The 25,361-nt window shown below is 39.4% G+C and overlaps 5 protein-coding genes across 6 annotated transcripts in view; 3 read left to right on the top strand and 2 right to left on the bottom strand.

Annotated features, from left to right (window-relative positions):
* Positions 1–425, bottom strand: part of mia (MIA SH3 domain containing) — a 5,521-nt gene extending 5,096 nt beyond the window's left edge. Inside the window, exon 1 of the mRNA XM_015046761.1 lies at positions 292–425. Coding sequence (XP_014902247.1) covers positions 292–409 — 118 coding nt within the window. The 5' untranslated portion in view covers positions 410–425. The remainder of the gene's footprint in view (positions 1–291) is intronic.
* A 481-nt stretch (positions 426–906) lies between these two features.
* On the top strand, positions 907–7,312 carry bicdl2 (BICD family like cargo adaptor 2). Of its 2 annotated transcripts, XM_015046756.1 has the most exons (10): positions 907–995; positions 1,513–1,932; positions 3,699–3,914; positions 4,018–4,134; positions 4,714–4,860; positions 5,034–5,180; positions 5,395–5,469; positions 5,816–5,895; positions 6,009–6,123; positions 6,999–7,312. In XM_015046756.1, exons 2-10 carry the CDS (start codon positions 1,690–1,692, stop codon positions 7,161–7,163), a joined length of 1,305 nt encoding a protein of 434 aa, XP_014902242.1. In that variant the 5' UTR covers positions 907–995; positions 1,513–1,689; the 3' UTR covers positions 7,164–7,312. The 2 variants fall into 2 exon arrangements, with proteins under 2 accessions (XP_014902242.1, XP_014902243.1); XM_015046757.1 differs by lacking the exon at positions 5,034–5,180.
* Positions 7,313–7,863: 551 nt separating this feature from the next.
* LOC106956143 (mitochondrial import receptor subunit TOM40B) lies at positions 7,864–12,688 on the bottom strand. The gene is made up of 10 exons (XM_015046758.1): positions 12,424–12,688; positions 11,837–12,036; positions 11,193–11,260; positions 11,024–11,116; positions 10,554–10,655; positions 10,306–10,411; positions 10,030–10,152; positions 9,192–9,268; positions 9,012–9,114; positions 7,864–8,929 (listed from the first exon to the last, which is right to left on the bottom strand). The coding sequence occupies exons 2-10, from the start codon at positions 12,018–12,020 to the stop codon at positions 8,790–8,792; spliced, it is 996 nt and encodes a 331-aa protein (XP_014902244.1). The 5' UTR covers positions 12,021–12,036; positions 12,424–12,688; the 3' UTR covers positions 7,864–8,789.
* A 123-nt stretch (positions 12,689–12,811) lies between these two features.
* Positions 12,812–16,163, top strand: fdxacb1 (ferredoxin-fold anticodon binding domain containing 1). Its single transcript, XM_015046754.1, has 5 exons — positions 12,812–13,295; positions 13,379–13,535; positions 14,216–14,419; positions 14,526–14,684; positions 14,760–16,163. The coding sequence occupies exons 1-5, from the start codon at positions 13,118–13,120 to the stop codon at positions 15,958–15,960; spliced, it is 1,899 nt and encodes a 632-aa protein (XP_014902240.1). The 5' UTR covers positions 12,812–13,117; the 3' UTR covers positions 15,961–16,163.
* An 879-nt stretch (positions 16,164–17,042) lies between these two features.
* alg9 (ALG9 alpha-1,2-mannosyltransferase) lies at positions 17,043–25,024 on the top strand. The gene is made up of 15 exons (XM_015046755.1): positions 17,043–17,237; positions 18,691–18,826; positions 18,954–19,088; positions 19,349–19,419; positions 19,765–19,853; positions 20,892–21,027; positions 21,113–21,200; positions 21,409–21,514; positions 22,499–22,621; positions 22,871–23,025; positions 23,113–23,242; positions 23,324–23,471; positions 24,287–24,416; positions 24,497–24,627; positions 24,772–25,024. Exons 1-15 carry the CDS (start codon positions 17,098–17,100, stop codon positions 24,893–24,895), a joined length of 1,842 nt encoding a protein of 613 aa, XP_014902241.1. The 5' UTR covers positions 17,043–17,097; the 3' UTR covers positions 24,896–25,024.
* Positions 25,025–25,361: the final 337 nt, after the last annotated feature.

Below are 25,361 nucleotides of genomic sequence, written 5' to 3'. Positions count from 1 at the left end.
AAAAAGCATGGAGTGCTCTAAAATTTCCTGGTGGATTTTGAGCTATGGGCTTCAGAAAACCCAGTGGACCAACACCAGCAGATACGGCTCCCCAAGTATTGGAGTCTGAACTTTTTCTACTCTTTCTCCAGACTCTGGTACCATACTTTCCAAATTATTCTCCTTTATCCTTAAAGATGCAACAGTATTTTTTCCATTTGTTTAAAAACTCAGCATTTGTCTTTCATCTGTTCCAGTTGTTAGATAATATAATCAGTAAGCAAGGAAGAACTAGAAGCTGTTGCTACTTACGACTGCATTCAGAGTCAGCGCAGAGTTTCTTATTTGATAGTTTGGGCATCTGCTTTCCAGCTTTGCAGGCTGTCAGGAAAAGCATCACAGAGAGAGCTAAAAACAGTCTGAAAGCCATATCAGAATGCAGAAAACACAGACTAAGACAAAAAAAAAAGTTTTATGATTGAAGAGGGTCCTGCTCAGCTTTTTATTCCTTTATTCCCCGTTTGCTGACTCCCGAGAGGAGGTGGGGTGTCAGTGCCCTCTCTCTTCGACACTCTCCCTGCCCCCTTCCTAGTAAATGAACAGAGCACTCCTTTGAAACACTCCAAGCAGGTAAACAGGACAGGAGGAGAAGGAGGGGGTGTGAGCTGAAGTTAACAGACCCCTATTTGTGTCCTCATCTCTTTCCATCCCAAAAGAAGACTGCTGAACTTTCAAGCAGCAACTTCCTCGAAGCTTGTCAGCCTTTTAATATCCCTGCTCAGCCACTAGATGTCCAAACAGCACCTGCTTCATCTGTTCCTGACTCTGTTTCCTTTACACCTTCGTGACTCTGGAGGAGGTGTGGCCCTCGGATTGTATTTACATGCCGTGTGTTTCCACTGCCAGGGAAACCAGCTGAGCCTCTCTTGCGCAAATACTGCCGGGCACACAGACAAAATGTGCGCACACTCAACACCAAACAGGAAGACTGTTTCTGGAGGCTGGTAACCCGTCAGGTAAGACTGACTTGATTCTTCTTCTTTGAGCCAGAATAACTTGGTTTCCGTCCGACTTCAAAGTTTGAATAATTTGACATACAAATAAGTTCTGAGGTGCTTTAATGTGGATGAATTATTGACTTTAAGAGGTGGAAGCAGAATGTTACGTCAAAGAGTGACCTCAGAAGGAAATGGTTTTGAATGAAATTTGTGTTAGAGCAACGTCACTTTAATTAAAGTGTGTGGAAAAAAACATGGAATATTCACAGTCGTTTCTGGTCACAAGGTTTTAGAGACTTTTTGCTTAAATTTCTTTACAGCCTGAGACTGAAACACAATGCTTACACTTGCTGTGGAATTTAGGGAGGGGAGCAAGAACAATGGTAATAAAGGAGTTAGATTTTCGGTCAGAGTAACCAAATCACCAGTCAGACAAAAGACCTCCTTGTGAAGGTTGTTAGATAATATCACCAGAAAACAACATGTCACGCTAAGCCTTTCTAAGATTGTCTGTATTGATTTCTTGCTGTTACAGATTTGTCTCTGAAGAGGAGAGTTTCTGAACGGTTGCCTCTGAAGAACGCAGTGGGAAACTAAATGAAAGGAGAAGGAATGGGAGTTCGTCCCTCACCTCTCTGACTCTGGGGAAGTCATCCGAAAGCCAAGAGGGTGATGGTTTCAAACTAATTCCTTAAGCCAACACGTTTCAGTCATGTTCACTCCCAGGAAAAACAGCCTTCCCTCGCCCAGCCTGGAGGACTCCTTCTTTCCTCTCTCCTCTTCCTCTTCGGTGTCTCTCTTTGCTTTGCAGTCGGCCTCGTCCCCCACCGACGGCATGGATGGTGGGGGGGCGATAGATACTGACCTGATACTGGCTGCAGAACTGGGACGGGCCTTGCTGGAGAAGAACGAGGAGCTGGCAGAAACTCTGCAGCAGAGAGAGAAAGAGGTGGAGGTAAGGAGATAACTGGGCTGAAGGGAAAATAACTGGACTCTTGTGTTTAGCATAAACAGGAAAAGACCACATGAATCAAAATGTGAGTCAGCTTCAAATGTGTTAAAAGTTGCTGTTCGTTTGATCATAAGATTCATTACTTAGGGTTTTTCCATCTAGAAAAATAGAAATGCGGTCACCCAATGTTGAGCCACCTATTGCTGACAAATAAGTCTGGAATGAAAGCTTTCTGCAACAGTAGGTGTTATATTGTGTCACAGACAGTGTCCTCTCAAGATTTTTCCACTGAGCTTATCTTCTATGAAAACACTGAAGGATCATTTCAACACTGGTTTAGGCGCTGTGTCTGGGTAAATGACGTAGAACAGGATTTCAACATGTTGATGCTTTTCTCAGTAAATATGTTTCTAATGAGGCTACATGAAATCCAAATATTGTCCAAAAGCCAAACACCATTCACACAGAGACCCTGAATAAGCAGAAGCAAAGGCATAATTTTTCTTCTATCAAAGCTTAGCTGCAATTTGCTCTCAATTTCTTCCTTTATATAACGTTATGGGTCACGGTTTATTTGTTAAATAGATCCATGTAGACAATTATTTAAAAATAATGAGAATTTTTTTGAATAAAGAAAACTAAATTGGGGTGCCCCACCCTAACCCCCCCCCCCCCCGCCTCCTCTGAAACAAATATGTGTCTAAACATTATTGTTTTGTAATTTACATATTCGAAGAAGAACTTGTTGCAAAACTAGCTAGTCCAGGCAGCCCACGTATTCCTAAATATAGTCCTAGCTGCAGGTTTCTCAGAAAAATGCAGTGTTTTTAGCTTCTAGTGCTGCATGTCACCTCATCAGTTCAGGTTTCTGACAGGCTCCAAACGCCCATGAACTCATAGACCATGCAAACACCTGACATGCATTCATGGCACTTCCAGGATATTTTAATCACACTGCTCATTCTACTCAACATCTGGTTTAGAGTCATTTTTTTTATTTGCTTTGGCTTTTCCTCTGCTTGATGTTTTATTTATTTTTTATTTTTTTACTAAGCCTAGTAAAATGTAAGAACAGTCAGATTAAAAGAATGACAATACACGTTAAATTATGCATAAAAAACAACTTAATCATGGATGCAAAAAACAACAAAAAGTTTGTTAGCAGTAAACTTAACTCAAACTTAACTGTGTATTTGGGGCAACTCTTCCTGTTAAGAACATCACCTCTACCAGCACTATTTCAAATGTTAAGTAACATGAGAGAGGCCGGCAAGTTTAATTCTTTTGAGCTCAAAAGCAATCACGGATCTATATGTGTTGTGTGTCAACCGCAATGTTTTATGCTTTGACCTGTGCATCTGGGCCCTATTTGTCTGTTTATCTGTATGTTCTAAGCTTTGAAAACTTAAAATAAGATTAATAAAAAATAAAAAGAAAAGAAGAAAAGCAATCATAGATAACTGGTCATTCTTTAACAAGATGGACAAATCAAGTTCAAATACAATAATCATTGTTCTGAGGTGCTTAAAACCTCAGATTGAAATATTACATTTGTAAAATACCTTAATTTCTGTAAGCGGGAACAACGAAATCAAATTGAATGGTATTTTTTTTCCTCAATAAACATGTAAAAAATTTTAGATGCACAGTCTATTAAAATTCAGGCATTTTTGAGGGGAATCCTGATGTCTCCCTTTTGTAGGCTCTGCTGCTGATATTCATTCACTCCTTGTCAATGAAGTTGATTAATGTGCAGTTTATTGTCTCAGGCTTTACAGCAGGAGAAGCACGTCCTGCAGAGGAAGCTGGAGATGAATGAACTGGAGGCTGGGCAGAAGGAGTCAGAGCTCAACGTAGACTTAGCTTCACTGAGGGCAGAGCTGCAGAAATACCACAGCGAGGGGCGGGACCGGAGGAAAGACGACAGCGAGCAGATGACTCAGTTGGCCAATCACAACCAGAGACTAGTGGAGCAACTATCTGAGGTTGGATCATTTTCACCTGTGTATTGAGTCACATCTGATGAACTTTTTTGGCTGCTATGCAGACAAACAGGTTTCACAGCCTTGCATCTCCCACATTTTCTAGGCTGTAACACTGGAGCACTCCCTGAGGACCGAGCTCCGCACCCTCAGAGAAGAGATGGAGGAGTCATCCTTTAGTCGAAATATCAGCTTCGCACAATTAGAAAATATGCAAGCTGAGGTATTATTAGAGCTTTCTTATCACTGTTAAAGTACTTTGCTGTGGAAAAGTATTTACTCCCTCATAGATTTCTCATGATTTTACTTCTTTTGATCTCATCTCATCAAACTAATTTCATTATAAGACTAGACAAAATTTGAGTAAATACTAAGAAAGAAAGAAAGAATTGCCCCTAAACCTAGTGACATTAGCATCGACTGCCATGAAGCATTTTGAATTACTGTCAATTACTCTGCCATAAGAAATGCGAACCTTCTAGACTGAACTGTTGAATTCAGCTACACTGCAGAATATGAACAAGCTGTTTCAAGTGATGCCACAACATCTTAATCAGATAAAGTCCAGACTTATCTGTTCTTATAAGCCATTCAGAGGGGTATTTACGTTATTATGCAGATTTTCATTTAAATAGAACGAAAACATGATTTAATTAACATTTAAGAATGAAAACTCAAATATTATTTCTGTTCACCGCATTTGATGCATGAAAAAAGTAAATCTAAATATACTCAGAAGTTTAAAGGAAACCTTCTCACTCAATCCATGGAAAAATGACTATTCTCCTCTCCATCCACGCAGAACAGAGTATTGCAGGAGCGGCTGTTGCACATGGAGACGCAGCTAAAAGCTTCAGAGGAGAACAGCCAGAGGCTCCGTGTGGAGAGAGACGGACTGCGGGACAGACTGTCAGAGCTTCATGTCAAACTGACTGAGAAGGAAGCTGAGGTGAAGATCAGGCGTTAGTCACAACTGTCCTAATAATAATAATACCACTCATCACTAACAGAAATAACTAACACATCTGCTTTAAAATCCTACACAGTCCGCCTATTTGCTTCTTATGGTGTGTGTGTATGTGTGTGTGTGTGTGTGTGTGTGTATTTTGCGTGTGAACATAGATAGAGCAGGAGCAGGGGGTTGTGTTTGAGTTACGCACCTTGAATCGCTCTTTGCAACAAAAAGATCTCAACCTGGGAGAGGAGAGCTTCCTGGACAGTACGCACACACAACCTTTGTCTCTGCTCAGTGAAATTCAGCAGACACAGGTACTCACAGATACACACATACAGTATCTTTACCGTCCAACCTGGGAACCGTCTGCTAATTCTGAATCTCTTCTCACATCCCTTACCTTAAAAGTGTGTGGTACTAACGGGTGTCCGCTATTAATTTTTATTGGAAACCTGGCAGACATGCCAACATATTGCGACAAAGTCTGAGTAAATATTTTGTGCGATTTATGTTTCCTGTTATTTATAGGCTACAGAGGCTCTCTTGGCTCACTCCTCAGCGCTGCAGGCCAAAGATGAAGAAATACAAGCATTAAAGGACGAGGTCTGTTAAGAGCTACACATGAATTCAACATTCATTAAAGCAGCAGGTCACCAGAGTAGAGGAAATTGAATCATTTGGGGCCAATTAGTGAAAACAGGAAAAAAATACATAAAAAAAAAATCCCCCTTCAAGACAGTAAAAAGAGCTAAATACTGTGTTCAATGGGAGAATAATTTTTGAGACAGCAATATAAGTTTTGATGTTTTAAAATACAAAGTTGAAATTATTACAGGATGTCAATTCTTCTATTAGACAACTGGTGTTTTGTAGTTTGTGTTTTATACAAATACTCCCAAGATGTATTTAAAATAAAACGCTGAAACTATATTATTTTCTCTCTTTGCAGCTCCAGTCTCAGCAAAAGGAACTTGAGTCTCTCAGGGAAGAAATTAAACCCTTCAGAGGTGGAGAAAATCAGAGCTACAGGTGAAACTGCAACACAGAACCCTTCAGTGTTTTATTAGACATTATCTTTAATTTATAACAAAAAATAAATAAATAAATAAATAAAGGCTAATAGTATTTTCTTTTCTATCCAGCTCTCTGGAGAGTGAACTGGCCAAAGTCCGTCAGGAGAAAGAAACGCTCACTCAGCAGCTTCTCAACACAATCAAACACAAGGTGGTGCTGTCTCAAGAACTGGATGCCTGGCAGGTGAGTCTGTTGTTTGTGTAAAGATTTTATTTTGAACATGTTCAACTAGTAGATTAAAGTAAATACTTATCTATACAACATTAAAATATTCAGGAAAGAGGAGCAGGAAGCACATTTGTTTAATACTCTTCTACATATCTATGCCGAACTTCACACACACGCCCCCACACACACACACACACACACACACACACACACACACACACACACACACACACACACGCACTCACGCAAATACAAAACCTTCAGTGCAAGGTCTTACAATAGAATCTTGATAATTTCTGTTACAAGTTTGAAAACATCTTATTGGAATACTAATGATTGTGTTATAAAAGGTTTTCTTATTGGAGCATGGAACATTCTACATTTATGATGTAAATAATTTATGTTGTAACAACAACAGTTCTGTTGCTATAACATGAAGATGTTATCACATTACTGCAATTTTATTTTTTGTGTTGCAAAATCGATTATTGTGTATTTGTTATAAAGATATTCTTGGATTAATAAGCTTTTCAACTGATAATGCAATAAGATTATTTTTTCTTTTCCTGAGGTGGCAGCTCTGTGCTTCCATACTAATAAACTCCACCCAGATCATAGTCATAAAATATTCAAGACCACCGTAACTGTTATCGATTCCTGACCATGTGTACAGACGTTTAGTTCCATGTGGCACCTTAAGAAAGACCCAAAGCCAAGCCCTGAGGAACACCACGACTTCCTCAGGGAATACAGCGGAGTGTTCTGATTTATCTCCTTTCAGTTTCAGTGTTTGATGATTTAACGCAACAGTAATGTGCACTCTTAAATGATGTCCTTTGGCAACACCTCACATTAGCATTTTCTAAAATCTACCATTTGTCCTGCTGCAGGAGGACATGCGCTTCGTCATCAATCAACAGGTACTGCAAAGGGAAGAGGAGAAGAAGAAGAAGGAGGAGAAGGAGAGCACTTTTGGACTCCAAAGGAGCAAGTCTTTGAGAGTGAAGGGTGAAGGAGGAAAAGGATTCTTTTCCTCTTTATTCAAGGACAAATAAGACTCGGTGTCATTTGTCCTTTCAGCAGCAGACGATGGACACTGATCAATATCGGCAATATCAGCAAGTTAAATGTTTACAAATGTAACATCTGAATATACTTTTCTGTTTGTAAATATGTACAGCATATTCATAATTTTAAACTTTTAATAAAAACATTACAATTTTATGTGATTTTTCTTCTGTAATCCGCAAACAGTTTCCTCTTTTGTATGCAAATAGGGGAACAGAATGTTTCATTATTCTATTTAAAATTGTGCACTTCAAGCAGGAAGAGCTGACGGTCAGAACACAGGATGAGATTAGAAGAGGTGAGGTATTATTTTTTCCTGCTGTGAATCATGCAAAGCATTATCTCAGAGAAAGAGCTAAAAATAAGCATGTGTGGTTCATAAATGTGAAGGGGAGGGGGAACTTTGATTGTCATGGAACCATGACTGAAGCCATCATGTTTTAGCCTCTGGTAGAAAAAACATGAGAGCATTTCTATTTTTTCTCCAAGAATCACAATTTGGATTCTAAATGGTCGGTAGGTTTGGACTCACTGCTTTAGTGAATATTTTTCTGAATTGTCAAGAGTTGCCAGAGATTCCCAATTTAGTTGACTTGATCTTTTACTGTCAGACCAACACATGAATACACTTTGGTCCATTCCACTAACACTCAGGTGGATTTTTTTAAATAGGCAGAAGTCTAAAAGTTATGACATAAATAACGTCTTTATTAAATCATGTCAGAAAAAAGTACAGTCATCTTGTTCTCCAGTCCAATGTCCTGTTAAGTGGATTATACATTACAGATTTAGAATTTGTCAAATAGGACTGAAAATGCCAAATTTGTGTTTTTACAAGCCTTTTTGGGGCAAACATATAAGACACAAATCTGTTTGTGCATAGACGCCCTCAGATCCATTTGCTTTGCTCCTCTGTGTTTCTTTGGGGATCATATTAACATCAACTGCTGACAAAAATTCATACAGACCTAAGCAACTGTATTTATTCCGTTTGAAAGCTGAAACTAGCTTCAGGCCGGTGATTTTGTTCTTTTTAATGCCAGACAGTGGTTGCAAACTCACAACGCCCGAAAGACAGAAAATGTTCCATCTTTCGATTTTGTTGTCCGCAGCTTTATTCTTGGCCACTGGCTTTGTGAAAAATGTAAAATACCACCATTTTTTTTAAATTTCTCTTTTAGAAACAGCTTGCAGAACAATCAACAATACATAATTTCAAGGTCAATCACTAAAACGGGAAGTACATTTTTGTTATTTTATGTATACGTTTATACATTTCTTCATGACTACCGACATTATAAAATTGATACTCTATGTATACAGTACAATTTCACTTTCAGCTTTCAAAGTTCAGAGGGTGATGCACCCTTCTAAAGTAGCATCCATTCCTCTGGCACAGAGCTTTCTCCGTAATCAGAAAACATCACCTTGTTATTGAGAGGTAGGTTGCAAGGTGAGATACATGGAGTTAAACCAACAGGAAGAGTTTCAGTGCAGGTGATGCACCCTTTAAGTCGGTGCATTTAAAAAAAAACAACAACCTCAAACGTAGGTCTCTGGATTGATGTCCTGACATTCTTTTCATAATTCCAGTTTGAGCACGTGTTTGCGGGTCATCCCACGTTGACGCCCAGGCCGACCTGCAGCTTGTCACCTCTGTGGTTCACAAAGGCTCCCATAATCAGGGTGGCAGGAAGCGGGGTAAGACGCTTCTCCAACACACCTCCAATGATGCACCGGCTGTTGATCATACCTGAACATTTGCCATAAAAAAACGCCTGATACACTGATATTTTTGGCAGTGAGCAAGCTTAGTTGAAATCACCATAGACTACCTCGAAAAACCATGTTGGCCTCCGGGAGATCCATCTGGTACCCAAAGGAGGCTGTTGTCTCCTGCGTCCTGGTGCTGGCCTCAAACTCCACCCCAACTTGGATCTGGCAAAACAAATTTTCCCTCAGCATGCTGCACACAAATGATGAGTAAATAACAGCCAGGCTGTTATTGTTCATACCTGTTTGTTGGCTCTGTGATAGTAGCTGGCATGGGCGCCGCCTTTGCCAGCATTAAGGGTTGCAACCCAGTTTGGTCCTGTATGGCAACAAAGTAAAATAAAGAGAAACCTTTTGAAAAATATAGGCAAAATACGTCACATCCCAGCTTTTCACCAGCCTTGAACACATCATTTTCACTTGCGAATCCAAAGTGAGATGATGCTGTAAGAAAGTCTCAAAAGTCGAAAGCGTCGTGATGACCAATCCGTCCGCAGCTGGCGATTTGTGCACATGTACTTTCAGATTTGTATGCGTCATTTATTACCACTTGTGCAGTTTGAATCATGTAAATTTGACAAACTCTTTATGCGTGTGTGAATCTTGAGGTACGCATTTATGCACTGTGCCATACACATTTGTGAATTATAAATTACATTTGCAAATCTTCCTGTATGCATGCAAATATTATTGTGCACTTTGTGAATCTTTATGAGACTGATTTAGCTCCGTACAAACAGCACTGGAAGCTTGTTAGTAGTGCACATCATATACTTTAATAATATGAGGACATTTTGTGTAAAATCTGAAAAAGGATCATCATTGGGCTTTTGTGGCGCATGACTGAAAGCTATGAAAACAAATATGATTTAGCAGACACAAACTCTGCCTTCTTAAGTTAACAGGAAAAAATCCAACAGAAAATCTGAGGCACACGTTCAAGGAAAGAGAACACTGGAAAGGATCTTGAGAGATTATTCTGAGATAACTGATCAAAGATAGCCCTCTTTATTGTCTTCAACCTCATAAAATGTTAAAGGGTAACAAAGTGCATCTAACAGTGAAAAAACAGCATCTCACTTGAGTACTGTCCAGCCAGAGTCAGAATCCCTCCTTCCTCTGCTCGTCCTCGGTGGTACACCAGTTCTCCTCCCAACACCAGGCCAGATGACACACTCTGCAGGAAGTGTGCGACCAGAATGACTGCACACAAGATGCATATAATAAAAATTTACCAGAGAGACATCATGAAAAACGTTACAAACTGTGCAAATTGACACATTTAAACTATATTTTACATCACCAAACAAATATTTGAATGCATATATATTTAGATTTTTAGTTGCCATTTCTCACCTGACTCTCTGAGGATGTCTGGGTTGGCCACTGTCACAGCAGCCGTGAAGTCGCTCCCTCTGTACTCGGTTTCAAACTGCCACGTTACGAACTGAGACTGCTGGGTCTGAAATACAGTTCAGGCTGTGAGCTTCTGGCAAAAAAAATAATTAAAAAAACTGCAATAGTTTTTAAAGAGGGATCAGACTTGTATGGATGCTGCAAATGGGACGGATATAAACGGCCCCAAAAGACACCGGGGAACTCACCTGGAATACTGTTCTGGCTCGAACGCGCTCTGTGAGATGAAGGAGAGCGTGAGCGTTCAGACTACCTGAAGAGTCCATTTCACCAATCAATGCTGGGGCGTCCTAAAATTGGATAAGAGAAGGAAAATGTACCTATTTATTTTATTATTGCTATAGCTTCTAAAAAATTCTGTTAACACAGTGAGGGTTCCTGCAGATATAAGTCAAAATGTTATACTTTTCTAGAATAAAATTGGATGAAATACTTCTATGTGCATCATTTATTTAACCCGTACTAAAAACAAACTAATTGTACTGGTTATTTTTAAAGTTCAGATATTAATAAAGCTTAAAATAAAAGAGTGCAAATATAAATGTATTTGGTCCACACTTATCCTAAACTAAGATTCATAATTTTCAAATGTCTTCAAAACTAAACAGGAACTCTGAAAAGCAGTAACAATCTAGCTATGCGATTATTTGGGTCCAACCTTGTCCTTGCTGTAGTCATCAGACTGTAGATGCTCCACGTGGAACCGATAGTAGGAGGGACTTACAGCACTGAGGTGGAGGGTATGACTGACCTGGAAATAGACTCTTTACTTTAGTCAAACATAAAAATATTGTTTCAAAGTATAAATGTAAATAATGAAGAGTCACCTTAAAAAAGCTACTCAAAGTTTTATTGATAATCATCTTGACACCCTCAATCTGATGAGGAAACACATCTGGTGGAGTCAAGGAAGAAGAACAAAAATAAAACATGAATAGAACAGTAAACAGCACTGTACAAAGTATTAATAGCCTTTGAGTTTTTCCACATGTCACAACTTCAAACCTCAATATATCTTACTTAGATTTTTTTTGTGATAGGCCAAGACAAAACAAGGCATAATCACAGAAGGAAAATTCTGTTTTTTTCTCTTTTTTTTTTTCAAAATAGAAATTCTTCCCCCTTTTAATCTAATGTCCCTAAATGAAATACAGTGCAACAAGATAAGTCACCAAATGTTTAAATGGCATTCACCTGTGCAAAATTAGGTATAAATCCAGTTGTTTTGTAAAGGTCTTGGAGAACTATTAGAGAACGTTAGTGAATAAAAAGCCAAAAACATAAGTATGTATAAATAGGGATATGATACAGAATGAACATAAGCATGACTATGCACTATTTTGTGTTGGTATATCTCATAAAATCCAAAGAAAATACAATTGAATTTTAAGATTTTGATGTTATGAAACGTGCAGGGACTGTAAGTCATAGTGTTCACTCCATGGATCTTGGTTCATCACCCTAAAACTACCTTTGCAGCTTCTGTGGAGAGAATGAAAGCTGCCAGGGTTGGGTAGGCGCCCATCTCTCCTCTCCCAGCGTGGTGGACGGTCCCAGTGGGCAGGATGTGCGTCCCAGCGAGAAGGAAGATGATTTTTGGAGAAAGGCCAGTTCTGATGGCCCGGATTGGAAGACAAAGCCAGAACACTGCCCATGTGGGCACAATGCTTCCTAAAGGACGTAGAGACAAAGAGCACGTTTATGACACATTTATTTGCATACCTGCTACATTTAAAGGCACTTTTATACAGCAGAAATCTGGGATCCTGCATTAGAACAAGATAAGTAGAACATAGAAATAGTAGAGTTAGCCACAGACAAAATAACAAACAGATTTGTACCAAAACCCCAGAGAGAGGAAATGCAGAATGTATTGTGTGGAAAATTTAAACGGATTAATAGGGAAATTATAGATACAATTATGAATGAGATGGATAGGCACTGGTTCCATGACTAAGTGCAGCAATTCCGTTAGCTAGCATGACCTTAGCATCAGTAAAATCTGGTATGTTTAGGTGAATACTGTTTCATTAAAAAATCCTAATGTAATCGGAGTACCTTAAAATCCCGAGCGAAACTGGGAACCGCACATCAGAAACACTGTCAAGGGTATTTACTTCCTAAATAAATGAATAACTTAAAATATGCGAACTGATGATGCAGATCAAGTGATGCTGTAGATTCCTCCCTGTTCAAGATGCTGTGAGTCGCTCCTGCAAATCCTTCCCTCCATACACATAATGATGAACACACGAGGCCTAAAAATTAGCGCATTTCTATGCAACGATGAGGAAATCACAGCTATGACTATTTTTTTTTTTATTTATAGGACCACGATTTGGTGCTTTTAGGACGTGAGAGTTCAGGGAAAATTGCGTAACGTCGCTGGAGATTTGTTTCTCGTCGGGCAATTTATGTGCGACACCAGCGTTGGTTGCCACAGGTGACTTCAGTTGTAAGTACCGCTGCAGCAGCGACGAGTACAGGAAGGTCATTTGTTTATCTCTAAAACAAAGTGAAAATAGCGAACCACCAAAATGTGTCCGTTTTAGATGCTTAAACGCTGGAGGTTTGATTAAAAATGCAGCTGGTGAGTTTAGATTAGACCGTTAAGAAGCAGGACGGAAAGTGGTCTCTGTCGCTTGTCGTCGTCTCATTATTTCTGTCTCAGAGCATCAAAAGCTAGAACAACGTCAGAGCAACTTGTTGGGGAAATTCATAATTTAAGCCTCTCTTCTCGAGTGTGTGTGACATGTCACCTTCACGGTCCGTTCTGCTGGTGGGAGAGGGGAACTTCTCCTTCTCCTCCTCCGTGTGTCAGTTGGACTCTGAGTCGGGGAGCAACATAACGGCCACCTGCCTGCAGCATCAAGAGGAGGCACTGCGGCACGATGGAGCCGCCGCCAACATCCAGACCATCAAGGATTCAGGTACCGAGAGCTCCAGTATCTGTGGCTGCCGGAGCGGACTTTATTCTGGACTTTTGTGATTACTTCTCGTCCTTGTTATTCAGGAGGAAGTGTCCTGTTTGAGGTGGATTGCACAAAGCTGGGGGAGTGCGCCTTTCTGAAAGGCCGTGTGTTTGACAGAGTGGTGTTCAACTTCCCCCACTGTGGGAGGAAGAGTGGGGTGAAAAAGAACAGAGAGCTTCTCAAAAACTTCTTCCTCAGGTAAAACCGCATCTCACGGCATCTTGTCTTCACATGCAATTTTTCACGTCCACATACCAAACTTCTCTTGACTGAAGTCAGCACAGTTCTCGCTCTGAACTAAAAGTCTAAACTAACTGAAAAAGAAATTCATGGTGGATTTATTCACATATTTTTCTTATGATGAATGAATGGACAAACAAATGGATGTTAGACTGGATGGATGTTCATTTAATGGTGGGATGGACAGATGGTTGATAAAGTTGAATGAATGGACAAACAAACATGACTGAATGAATAGATGGATAGACAAATGTATGGATGGAGGAGTAAATGGATAAACAAATGAACAGGAGGATGTGTGAATGGATGGATTGATTACAAACTGATGGAGTTATGAATGGATGGATGGATAAATAGATGACTGTATGGATGAACAAACACATGGATAACTACATAGACAGACAAATGGATCAGTTGATAAATGAATAGATGGATGTAAGCAGTAATGGACGATAAAAAAATAGTCTAAAACTGTATTTTGTTTTTCCAAGCATATTCAGACCTAAACCTTTTGATACTGTACAGCTAATGTGTTAAACTCAAGGCCCCGAGGGTCTAATATGTTTCAACTTTTATGAAGTCCTCAGGAGTTCTGAAAGATGTCAAATTTAAATTCCTATTTTTTAAACTTCCACCAGTTGTGTTGAGGTTCTGGCCGGAGACGGGGAGGTTCACGTCTCCCTGTGCAACGGGCAAGGCGGGACTCCGGCTGACCAGCCAAAACGCGAGTGGCACAACAGCTGGCAGGTGAGTGCCATGGCAGCCGAAGCTCACCTCATTCTCAGCGCTGTGCGACAGTTTGAAAGTGACAACCTCCCAAGCTACAAGTCCACTGGATACAGGTAAGAAGTCAAGGTGAGTGTTGAAGTGTTGGATTGTGTCCTCTGGGTATTTGCGGTGTGTGTTTGGGATCCAGCGTTGTTTGACAAGCGTGTTGCTGTTGTGCAGGAGCCAGGATAAAGGCTTTCACGTGGAGAAAGCTCTGCTGCATGTGTTTTCGCGCAGCGCCCCATTCACTCCTGTCCAGATAGTACAGATGGAGGAGGTTGTTGAAGGGGAGATTGTCCACTATAACATACCAGCTGAGCTCAGTGATTATGTATCCAGGTAATGGAACTAATAGACTTTTATGATATGTTGTGAATAGGTAAGCAGGTCTTACTATCTCTTTTTTCTCCTTAGGGGGTTCCTCTCCTCAGATTCCATCCATCCTGTCAAGTTGGTGCAAGACTTTCTTCTCGAAGGCTTAGGGAAACATTGGCCAGTGTCCATGAAAAGACAACCTTTCCCCCTCCTCATATCAGCCAAGCAACTGCAGACATGCTGCCACGATCTTGACAGTTTGCAGTACTACTGGATCCACTTGCTTCAGAAAGAACTCACCTCTCAGACTCAAGAAGACGATGCAGTTTGCTCCAACATAAAAGCCACTTCACCTCCGACCAAGGCGGACAGAATGAGGAGTAAAGGAACTGAGAGTTTACAGCCTGTGTGCTGCCATGATTTTAATTTTGAAGTGGAAGAGGGTCTTTACCTGCTGCGTCCATCACTGCTTCCTCAGCTGGAAGAGCTCCTCATAAACACAGATACTAGTGGTAATGCAGAGCCTCAAGAGGAAATTGATCAAAGGTCTGAGGTTGAGGGCAGTAAGACAGAAGAAGCCTGTGACGGCTGTAACGGGTTGTCTAGCTTGTTGTTTGGTGTTAGTGGAGTGGTGTTCAGGAGCGTGCCCATCAGCCTTTGGGCTCTGCCTGCCTTTCACGAGATTCTCCTCACAGGTGTTTTCCCTTTGGAAAATGAGCCTGTTAAATTGATAGGACATGAGCTGGAAGCGCTCCTCTCTCCCTATGGGGTCTCCATAGTTACAGAAGAGAAAAGCCTACATCTGGTGGCTCAGCCGATGGGTTTGATCGGTAAGGTGTTTGCGAGGAACACAGCTGACGGCAACAACCACGTCACTGTCAGCGCATCTCTAAATTTAGACCTCCTCGCTGTTCTCTTGTTCTCACTGCCTGACTGGCGTCTGCTTTGGAGTCACGACCCACGCTTCCTAAAACAGTTTTCTCTCCGTCCACCACCAGGGACGTCTTTTCAGCCTTTTTCCCTGTACCCAGAGTCCTTCTCCTTTGACATCAGCTTCTGGACGGGGCCGGCGTGGGAGGAGAAAATGTTCCACGCTATTGTCCGAGAGGCTAGCTGCGGAACTGTGGAGCAGGTTAAACTCATCGACACATTCTCGCACCCTGACCTGAGTCAGACCAGTTATTGTTACAGACTCATCTACCACTCACACACACACGCCCTGTCACACACACAAGCCCTGACATTTCACAAAGAGCTGGAGGTTTTGCTCTCGTCTCGTATGCAGGTCACAGTCAGGTAGCACTTCAGACATTAGAATAGTTCAGACATTTTTGTTCTCCACATGTGCTTTTAGCTGGAAGAAAATTTATTAGATATTCTATAGTCAGATGTTTACAATGGTTGAAAATGTGGTTGTTGTGTTATGCATTTGAAATGTGACTGAAATCATTCAGTGTATGTTTGTCTCATAACCATGTAATAAACCTACTGTTGAAGCTGAAATGTTGATCAACTGAAAATTATTATAAAATAGAAAATGTAGATAATTTCAAGGCTTTATTTCTTATATGTTAAAAATAATACAGACAGACTCCCCCACCCCCTTCCTAAAATAAATAGTTTCATAATCAGAATCATTATCATTTTTGTCATTGATATTAAGGAAAATATCAATTAATAATATTAACGAGTATAAGAATAAAAAAAAATCTGTCAATAACATGTTTATATAGGAATATAAAGAAGCAAATCCTATTAAATTTCCCTCCTGCACTTTGTCATCATCTGTTTATTTTCAGTCCAGTAAAGTTATGAATGGATGAATCAAGGACTGTGAGAAAAAGAGCATTTCACCTTTACAAAACACGGAAAATCAAAGCATTTCTTAAACACACGTATATGTCACAGAACTAATTATTTACAAATACAAACTTAAGTTTCTAATTGTTGCACTACTGCCACCTTCTGGAACTACTTTGTTTCTGCAGTCTACAGTGAATCAATTTGACTAATGACCACTTTTCACCCTGTCCAATGACGTAGTCCAAGCTTTTCTTCTCTGCTTTTAACCCGTCACTCACAAAAGTATGTGCTTTTTATTCACTATTAAGAAAAATAAACTTTGTTGCTCATATTTCCTTATTATGTAGATGCATTTTTGTTTTGCTTTTAATATGTTCTTTCTCTTTATGTACAAATTGTACATAAAGCCCCATTTTTAGATTCTCTGTAGACATCAAACTTTTAAATAATTATTTTACTTTAATTTTCTAAGTTATGTAAAGAAAGCAAACGATGTATTCTTGCTTCATACAATAATTATTAATATTGATGCGCTACACGACGTCTATGAGAAGAAGAACCGAGGTTGGGCTCAATAACCGGAAAGGGACGAAAATGACCGAAGCGCGACTCGGCAGAGCAGCGTTGGTGAAACATGGCGGCCAAGGCGCTTCGGCAGCGAGCCAGACGAGGCAGCAGACAGGATGCAAACAACGTGAACGTCCCAGCCGAAGCCCGGCCGACGAAAGAAGAGAAAGCCACCGATGAAAGCAAAATAACAGAGACCCGGCAAGAGTGAGTACGAGCCCGAAGAAGAGAGGTTTGAGTCTACGGTGTTGTGAGCTCCATGGAGTGACTGACAGCTAGCTTTGCCAGCTAGCTACTTCATAGCAAGTTCTGACAATAACAAAGCGATAAAAAAATATTTGCCTACGTCCACTGGATAATTAATAAGACTGTCTGCTCACGGTAATAAACCCCTAACAGACTGTTAATTGTAGCGCAGTTCCGCATTGTAGATCTGTAGCTGTTGCGGTTCAAAAAGGGGGTTTACCTTATCAGATTCATTCATTCTCCCCAGATGCTACGGCGCATTTTTATAAAGACAACAGCTTTTCGGTGTCAGTTCCAGCGCCACCGTCATGCCAGCGATTGTTGTTTTTGCTACCTCACTGAAGCCATCTAGATAAAATGTTGACAGGTTTATGGGATGACGTGTCTTAATAACAAAGCAGTATTGGATCAGCGCTGGGCTGGATCTGAGCCGTCTATCTAATCCGATCTAATGAAAGATGTGAAACAAAGAAGACTTACAACACCGATCATATCCTTCCAACTCATAAAGGATGAGTTGGAAGGATAAATGTTCCCACTGTAATACTGGGAAAGCTCAGGTATTGTTTAGTCTTTAGAAGACGCCTTTTACAAATGAAAATATTATCAGGACATGCAGGATTCCCGAATAAATTACTCTTTTTAGGCACAGTAAGCCAGTTATATTAAAATATATATTTGCTAAGGTATGTGCTGACTCTGAATGGGCATGGTCAAGGACCATATTTTCACTTTGTAGTCTAGAAGAAAAATACTACTGCTTGTGAGGTAATCATTTGCTTTTTAAAACAAAATGAAACCATTATTGCTGTTGAAGAATTAAGTATAACTCTTTCATCATTGGTATTCTGACATTGATATACCTTAGGAAAAAAAAAGAAGAAAAAAAAAACAATAAAAAAATAGGATAAGCACTCAAACTAAAGGAGGGAGGAAAAAGTGTATTGTTGCCTGGATGCACCTGCATGATGTATATTTATTTTTAAAAATATAGAGGTATGCTGCTGAGACACTGTAATATATTTACAGTCTTTCAGGCTCTTCATTAGTAATTGTTTCTGAGATGTACTTTGTTTTTATATATTTATATATTATATATATATATATATATATATATATATATATATATATATATATAATTTTTTTAAGTTTTTTGACAATACAGTTTTTATTTTGTTCTGATTATTTTTTTTTAAAATAAAGGTAAATCCATAGTTAATATTAATTAGTAAAACACTGTAATGAGCATAGTGCCCACGTGGAGCGCAATTACATTTGAAAATTTATATATTTTTTAAATAAGTTGTTAATATTTAATAACCTTTTGAATATCTTCAGTGCATCTTTTGAGTCTTATGCATGTTGACTGTAAACAAGTTTTAAACGAGGATGTTTTCTCTTTTTTTTCCAACAGGCCGATAAGTCGTGGAGGGCAGGTGTGGGCTCCAGAGGGGTCGACTGCATTTAAATGTCTCCTCTCTGCACGCTTTTGTGCTGCTTTGCTCAGCAACATCTCAGACTGCGATGAGACGTTTAACTACTGGGAGCCTGTAAGTTCCACTTTCCGATAGAAAATGAAGTCGTTAATAATGCAAAAAATTAGCAAAGTTGCCTTGAAACCCGTCTTCCACATTTTGCATCGTTTCAGTTGGTTTTTGTCACGTTGTGTTTCCACAGATGCACTTTCTCTTGTATGGGACAGGAATGCAAACATGGGAATATTCCCCACTGTATGCCATCAGATCCTACGCTTACTTATGGCTGCATGCGCTCCCTGCTTGTTTGCATGCCCATGTTCTACAGACTAACAAGGTTGGTATCACAAGCTGTGATCTCAGTTTTTGATGTAGCTGTTTAAATTTTTTTTATGTTTTGCTGAGAGTCATCAAGAGTTTCTTCCATAATAAATGGCCTATGTTCACATGAACCTCAGCCTTACTATTAGAACAATGTCTTTAAGAACTCTGTCTTTTTAAAGGTAGGAATTATTTATGTAAAAATACACACTGTTGCAAATCATGATGCCAAAACATGCCCTTTGATTTAAAAACTTGTGTTATGTTGTGTTTCAGGTGTTGGTCTTCTACTTTGTGCGGTGTGTGTTAGCATTCTGCTGCTGTGTCTGTGAACTCTATTTTTACAAGTGAGTTTGTTCCCCTAAATACAAGATGGTAATACAGCACTTTGAAATTATATTAAGTTTTCCACTGCCTGGTTAAAAAACAACAAAAACAACTTACCATGTCGCCATGTTTGAACTGATCCTCTGCAAAGCGTCTTATTCTCTAAAGCGATGCTTTCTTTTAGCATGAGGTCCCCACTGAAGGTTTCTGCTGAGATTGATTTCTGGTAAACTGAAGGAACAGTCAGATCCCTTTCAGTATCGTGAGATTTGTTTTCGTTTTTGGCCAGGCAGTGCTTGAATGCGTTTTGTAAGTTGTATGGAGTTGAAGTAAAGTGTTTGATTTGTTTGTTTGCTGTGATGCAGGGCAGTTTGTAAGAAGTTTGGTTTGCATGTGGGGAGGCTGATGTTGGCATTTCTTGTCCTGAGCACGGGAATGTTCTGCTCCTCGGCAGGTTGGTCAGATTAATTCCTAGCTTATCAGTTTTTATTGTTTTATGTATAATTGTAGCAGCTTAATAAACTACCTATTATAGAAATTAAAAGCTAAAGGAATACATGTTCTGTCTGACTTAATAAATTAACTGGGCAGTGGGTATTTAGTTTTTTACTGAACATGTCGGAGTAGGTGTGACTGTCACAGTGTACAATTATGCAAGTTATGGTATTATTAATAATTACATAATTTCTCCTTATATCCGTCTGCTTACAATTTGAAACAGAAAAATTTCCAACCCAAAAAACAGCTTCTGTGTAGCCAGCATTCCTTAGATTTCAGGCTTTGTTTACTTTTTTAAGTATTTTTGGGAATACAGAAACATGTCCTGAATGTTTCCTGATATGTTTGGCTGAAATTCTGAAAATTTCAAAAAAAAAAATATATATATATATATTTAAAAAATTTTAAGGTGGTTTTCCAGAGCACTCACTCTGTCTTTAAGACTTGTAGTTGCACAAGTTCAAGACGACTTGCTCGCTCCATGCTCCCTCAATTTGCTTGTACATCCTTGATGATGTACATCCTTGTACATCATTTAGATGACATTAATTCAGTTTGAATTATTTTATCTACACAGCGTCAATATGGAACAAGAGGCACTTTAGAAGACCAATTTAAATGCAGATATTTATAGTCAGACTAATACAATCATGTAGACAGATTCAGAGTCAGTTACATGCATTCCAATTTTATCCTAGTTAGAGAACCATCCAGTCAAGTTGAATTTATTACACCAATTTGCAAAGTGTAAGGAAACTCAGCCGATGGCATCAAATCCCTGATGCAGCAGCAATCCCTCTTTCTGGATGAGGATGCGGTGACAGTGGATTGTATCGGTTCATTAACCGTAGCTAGCGTACTATGACTCTCTTTTTAACAAGAACAAGCCTCCAGTTAGTATTCTTAGAATGTGGTCTGAATCTTTGTCAGGTTTTCGTCAGCTTTTCATTCCTAACCATTCATCGTTTTTATTTTTTTTCCTCTTTTTCCTCAGCTTTTCTGCCTTCCTCTTTCTGCATGTACACGACTCTGATTGCCATGACGGGCTGGTTTCAGGACTCGATACCACTGGCTGTTATGGGCGTGGCCGCCGGTGGAATCGTTGGCTGGCCATTTTCTGCCTTGATTGGGTAAGATGGTAAATAGTAACGCTCCCTTTTTAAAAGTAAAATTCAGAATATCTGAATGGCGGTGTGTTAATTATCATCTGTGCAGGTTTCCGATCGCGTTCGACCTGCTGGTGATAAAGAGAGAGTGGAAGAGTTTCCTGATCTGGTGCGCTCTTGCTTTGCTTCTGCTGCTGGTGAGACTATTCACTGTAATATGTTGTGAAATAAGTAAACTTTTAGAAAAATCTCCATCTTGTTTTTGAGTCAAACTAGAGAGAGATTACATTTTGTTTTTCAGTTATACAGAAAATTACCCAGCATGCACTTTTTCATGTTTTCTGTGTTCATGAATGAAGAACTGTGTTATTTATTTTTTGTCTCCATCTTGCTCACATTTTCAAGGTCCCTCTGGTGGCAGTGGACTCCTTCTTTTATGGCAAACTGGTGATTGCTCCACTCAATATCCTGCTTTACAATGTCTTTACAGAACATGGGCCTGATCTTTATGGTAATTTGCACAAGTACATCACAGCCATGTCTCATTTTCTTCGTCACATTCCTTTAAAAATTATGTCAGAAAAATAAACAACTGAGGGGAACATTATAATTTAATATTTCAATAGAATGCTTTAGACAATCAGATAATTTTGTTTGTGAGGAACATGGCTCATTGTTTAGTGCAAGGATTTAATGTTATAATATTTTTAATGGCTGCTTTAGAAAAGTTTAGTGAAGAAAAAAAAAAACCTTCATACTTTAGCTTGCCAAGAAATAAATGAGGCATGAATCATTTTTATTATGTTTCAATTTGAAATAAAAATAGTGAATTTAAGTCAAATAATAATTATTTGTACATGTCTAATTTATTTGACACACAATTTAAAAATTAGAGGTGGACATTAATGACAAGATTTGTGTTTATAAAAATGTCAAATCTGATCTAATTATTTTTTTTCCCTGGTATTTTTCCACTTTGTTCTGGACTATAAAGTGGAATCATTACCTAATTTAAAATACTTAGGCTGCAGAATAAACTAAACTGTCTTTGTGCCCCCAACTACATAGCAACTTAACCTCAGAAATGTTCTTGATCGTCCTACTGCACAGGAACAAATCGTAAATTTTTACATGTTTATTATTTTTAACATCTAATGAATTCAGATAGCTAACTGTCAAATTTTGCATCTAATTATTCAGATTAAAATAAATTATTATATAATACAACAAATAATAATAACAAAGATTCTACTGCTCTGTTTTTTAATTATAGAAAAAGATGAAATACTGAACAGAGCAAACATTAGTTCAAGTGTATTATCAGATTATGTATGTGACATATTACATGTTGTATCCACATTTAATGTAGTTGCATATCTTCATGATAGATGCCTTGAAATAGGTTTTCGATCTGATGGGTAGTTGTGAGTAACATTTAGAGTGACTCACAGTTACGTGATAATTTGACTCTGTTTGTGTCACTCTGTGTTCTCAGGTACAGAGCCGTGGCATTTTTACTTTCTGAATGGAGTCCTGAACTTCAACCTGGTGTTTGTTTTGGCGTTGTTTTCCCTGCCGCTCACCGCTCTCATGGAGACGCTGCTGCACAGGTTCAATGGTGAGGCCTGACTCGCTTCTTTTCTGTTTAATTTTTACTTTAACGGTGATCAAAGCACTCAGGTTTCCATTTGTGACTTTTTTGCGACAAGATCTCACTTAAGAAACATACCCATCCACTGGTGCTCTTCTGCACATTAGTTCCCCTTAGTTCAGGTATAGTTAAACATTACACATGGTTAAAGTGTTTATACTAATAATCAGATCAGATTGTGATTTAACATGTTGCTTTTTTGTTTTTGTTTTGCAGTTCAGAACCTGGGCCGCCCATACTGGCTCACTCTTTCTCCCATGTATCTGTGGATGTTGGTTTTCTTCACTAGACCTCACAAGGAAGAGCGCTTCCTCTTTCCCATCTACCCTCTCATCTGCCTCAGTGGGGCAGTAGCGCTCTCGTCTTTACAGGTATCATTTGCTTTTTTCCCCAAGTGTACGGCTTCATTTTTTGACACTGTTGAAGCAGATAAAGTATCTTAGTTTCTTTTCCCACAGAAATGCTACCACTTCCTGTTCCAGCGATACCGACTGGAGCACTACACCGTTTCCTCTAACTGGCTGGCTTTAACCACTGTCGTTGCCTTCACAGTGCTGTCACTGTCTCGCTCTGTCGCTCTCTTCAGAGGTTTGTGCGCAAACAAGAGTCTTGGTAGCAGGCCTGTCAGCTCAAAGTAAGGTCAGATTTAGTTTTATGTCGTGTTTACAGGGTACCATGCTCCTCTGGACCTGTATCCAGAATTTCACCGCATCGCCAAGGATCCCACGCTGCACTCCGTCCCCGACGGCCGACCAGTCAGTGTGTGTGTCGGGAAAGAGTGGTACCGCTTCCCAAGCAGCTTCCTTCTGCCTCACAAGTTAGTGCTCATTAGTAACAGATTTTTTTGCATTTCTGGGTGTGATTGTGAGAAAGTCTTAAAACATCCTGTTTGATAACAGAAATGCATGATATAAGTAATAAACCATCAAGTGTGGTTGCATCAGATTTACCAAAAGATTGATAATGTCACAGGAATGTCACAGTCTTTAAAAACACATAAATAAAATTCTAACAATAATACAGTATGGAAAAAATACAGCAATTTCTATATTTTATTCCTCGTCTCAATGCCAACAAGTTCCACTCATCCATCTCTACATCCATTTAAACTTTTGTTCATTCATCCATCTATCCTGCCATTCATTCATCCATCTGCTACTTGTTTCTCCATCCATTCCATTTGTCAGTCATCCATCCTTCCTTCGGTTTGTCCATCCTCTAGTTGCCCATCCATTTCTCTTTGCTCTCTTTAAGCTCTGCAGAAGTGTCCCGCGTAATTCCATGGTGAACTTTTAGATTTATAGGTTTAAAACGTACTAAGAGTGTATTAAATCTGGAATTTTGATGAGACAGATGTGACGTTAGTTTCAAATAAAATACTGTTGTCTTGATTTATCCTTTTCCTTAAGCTCTGTGTGTATGTGTGTGTGTGTAGGTATTTAATTGCCTAAGCTACTTCTTCTGCAGTTTTTGCTGCCAAATCATAATTATCTCCTCTCATTATTATCCAATTACCAGAACAGTTTTGGAAGGGGTTTTACATAAAAAATACTTTTATTTCTGTATCTGTTTTAATAATTAGAGTGGATGATTTCTTATCTTTTCTGCTAAGAGTCTCATCTTTTTCTGTAGCTGGCAGCTCCACTTCATCCAGTCTGCGTTTAAGGGCCAGCTTCCCCAGCCGTACGCCTCTGGGCCTCAGGCCACGCAGATCATTCCAGCCAATATGAACGACCAGAACCTGGAGGAGCCTTCCAGATATGTGAGCCCATTAGACATAATGATGTTTGGCATTGTGTAGGTAATAACTTCACTGACCTGTGAAATTTCCTTTTTGTGCAGGTAGATATAAAACAGTGCCACTATCTCGTGGACTTGGAGACGGATGAGGAAACTCCACTCGAGCCTCGCTACTCAACCAGTAAAGAAGAGTGGTCGGTCGTTGCTTATAAGCCTTTCCTTCAAGCTTCAAGGTACTTTGACAGATTACTACGGACTTTCTGACAATTTCCAGTTGTTCTACACTTGATATTTAAAATAAACATGCTTTTATTTCTATGTTCACAGAAGTTAAAAGACGGATGCATGTTTTAATAAGTTGTTGTTGTTTTTTTCAGATCCTCTCCTCTCTTCAGAGCTTTCTACATCCCATTCATATCAGACCATCACACCACCTACAGACGGTACATGATCTTGAAAGCACGGCGACAAAAGCAGCCTCGTAAGCGGGCCCACGGCTGACTTTTGGACCTGATCCTTCTCCCTACCCCATCCAAGATTATTGAAAAAAAAAAAAATAAATTAGGAGTCTGTTGCATCCGAGCCACGCAGCCGGTGTTTGTGTGTCAGTGTGCATGTGGTGTGGTTTGTGTAAAAAAAAAAAAAAAAAGTGTGAATTAGCGGACCCTTTAAAGACGTCACGTCTACTTTGGGCTGGAGCGATTGTCAGAAGATGTTCTGAATGGAGATGTGATTGCCAATCATCAGCAAAGCTTGTTTTTTTTTTTTTTTTACTTTTTTGTGTTTGTTTGTACATTCATGTCTTAAAGGCGTAAGCAGAAACAGGATTTTACACTAAATCAACCTTAAGAGGCCACGGCACAACAAATCCAACTGTTTTCTGTTTATGCTCTACTTGAAAATGTGGCCTGAAATGAAGAGAACATTTGATCCGAGTTATGTAACGTCTGCCTGTGTGGAAACGGTA

The sequence above is a fragment of the Poecilia latipinna genome, unplaced genomic scaffold (assembly GCF_001443285.1).
Source record: "Poecilia latipinna isolate Pla-1442-1.1 unplaced genomic scaffold, P_latipinna-1.0 Scaffold792, whole genome shotgun sequence".
Taxonomy (NCBI): Eukaryota; Metazoa; Chordata; class Actinopteri; order Cyprinodontiformes; family Poeciliidae; genus Poecilia; species Poecilia latipinna.
Note: the sequence above shows the minus strand (reverse complement) of the source record. Positions and strands in the feature narration are given on the sequence as shown.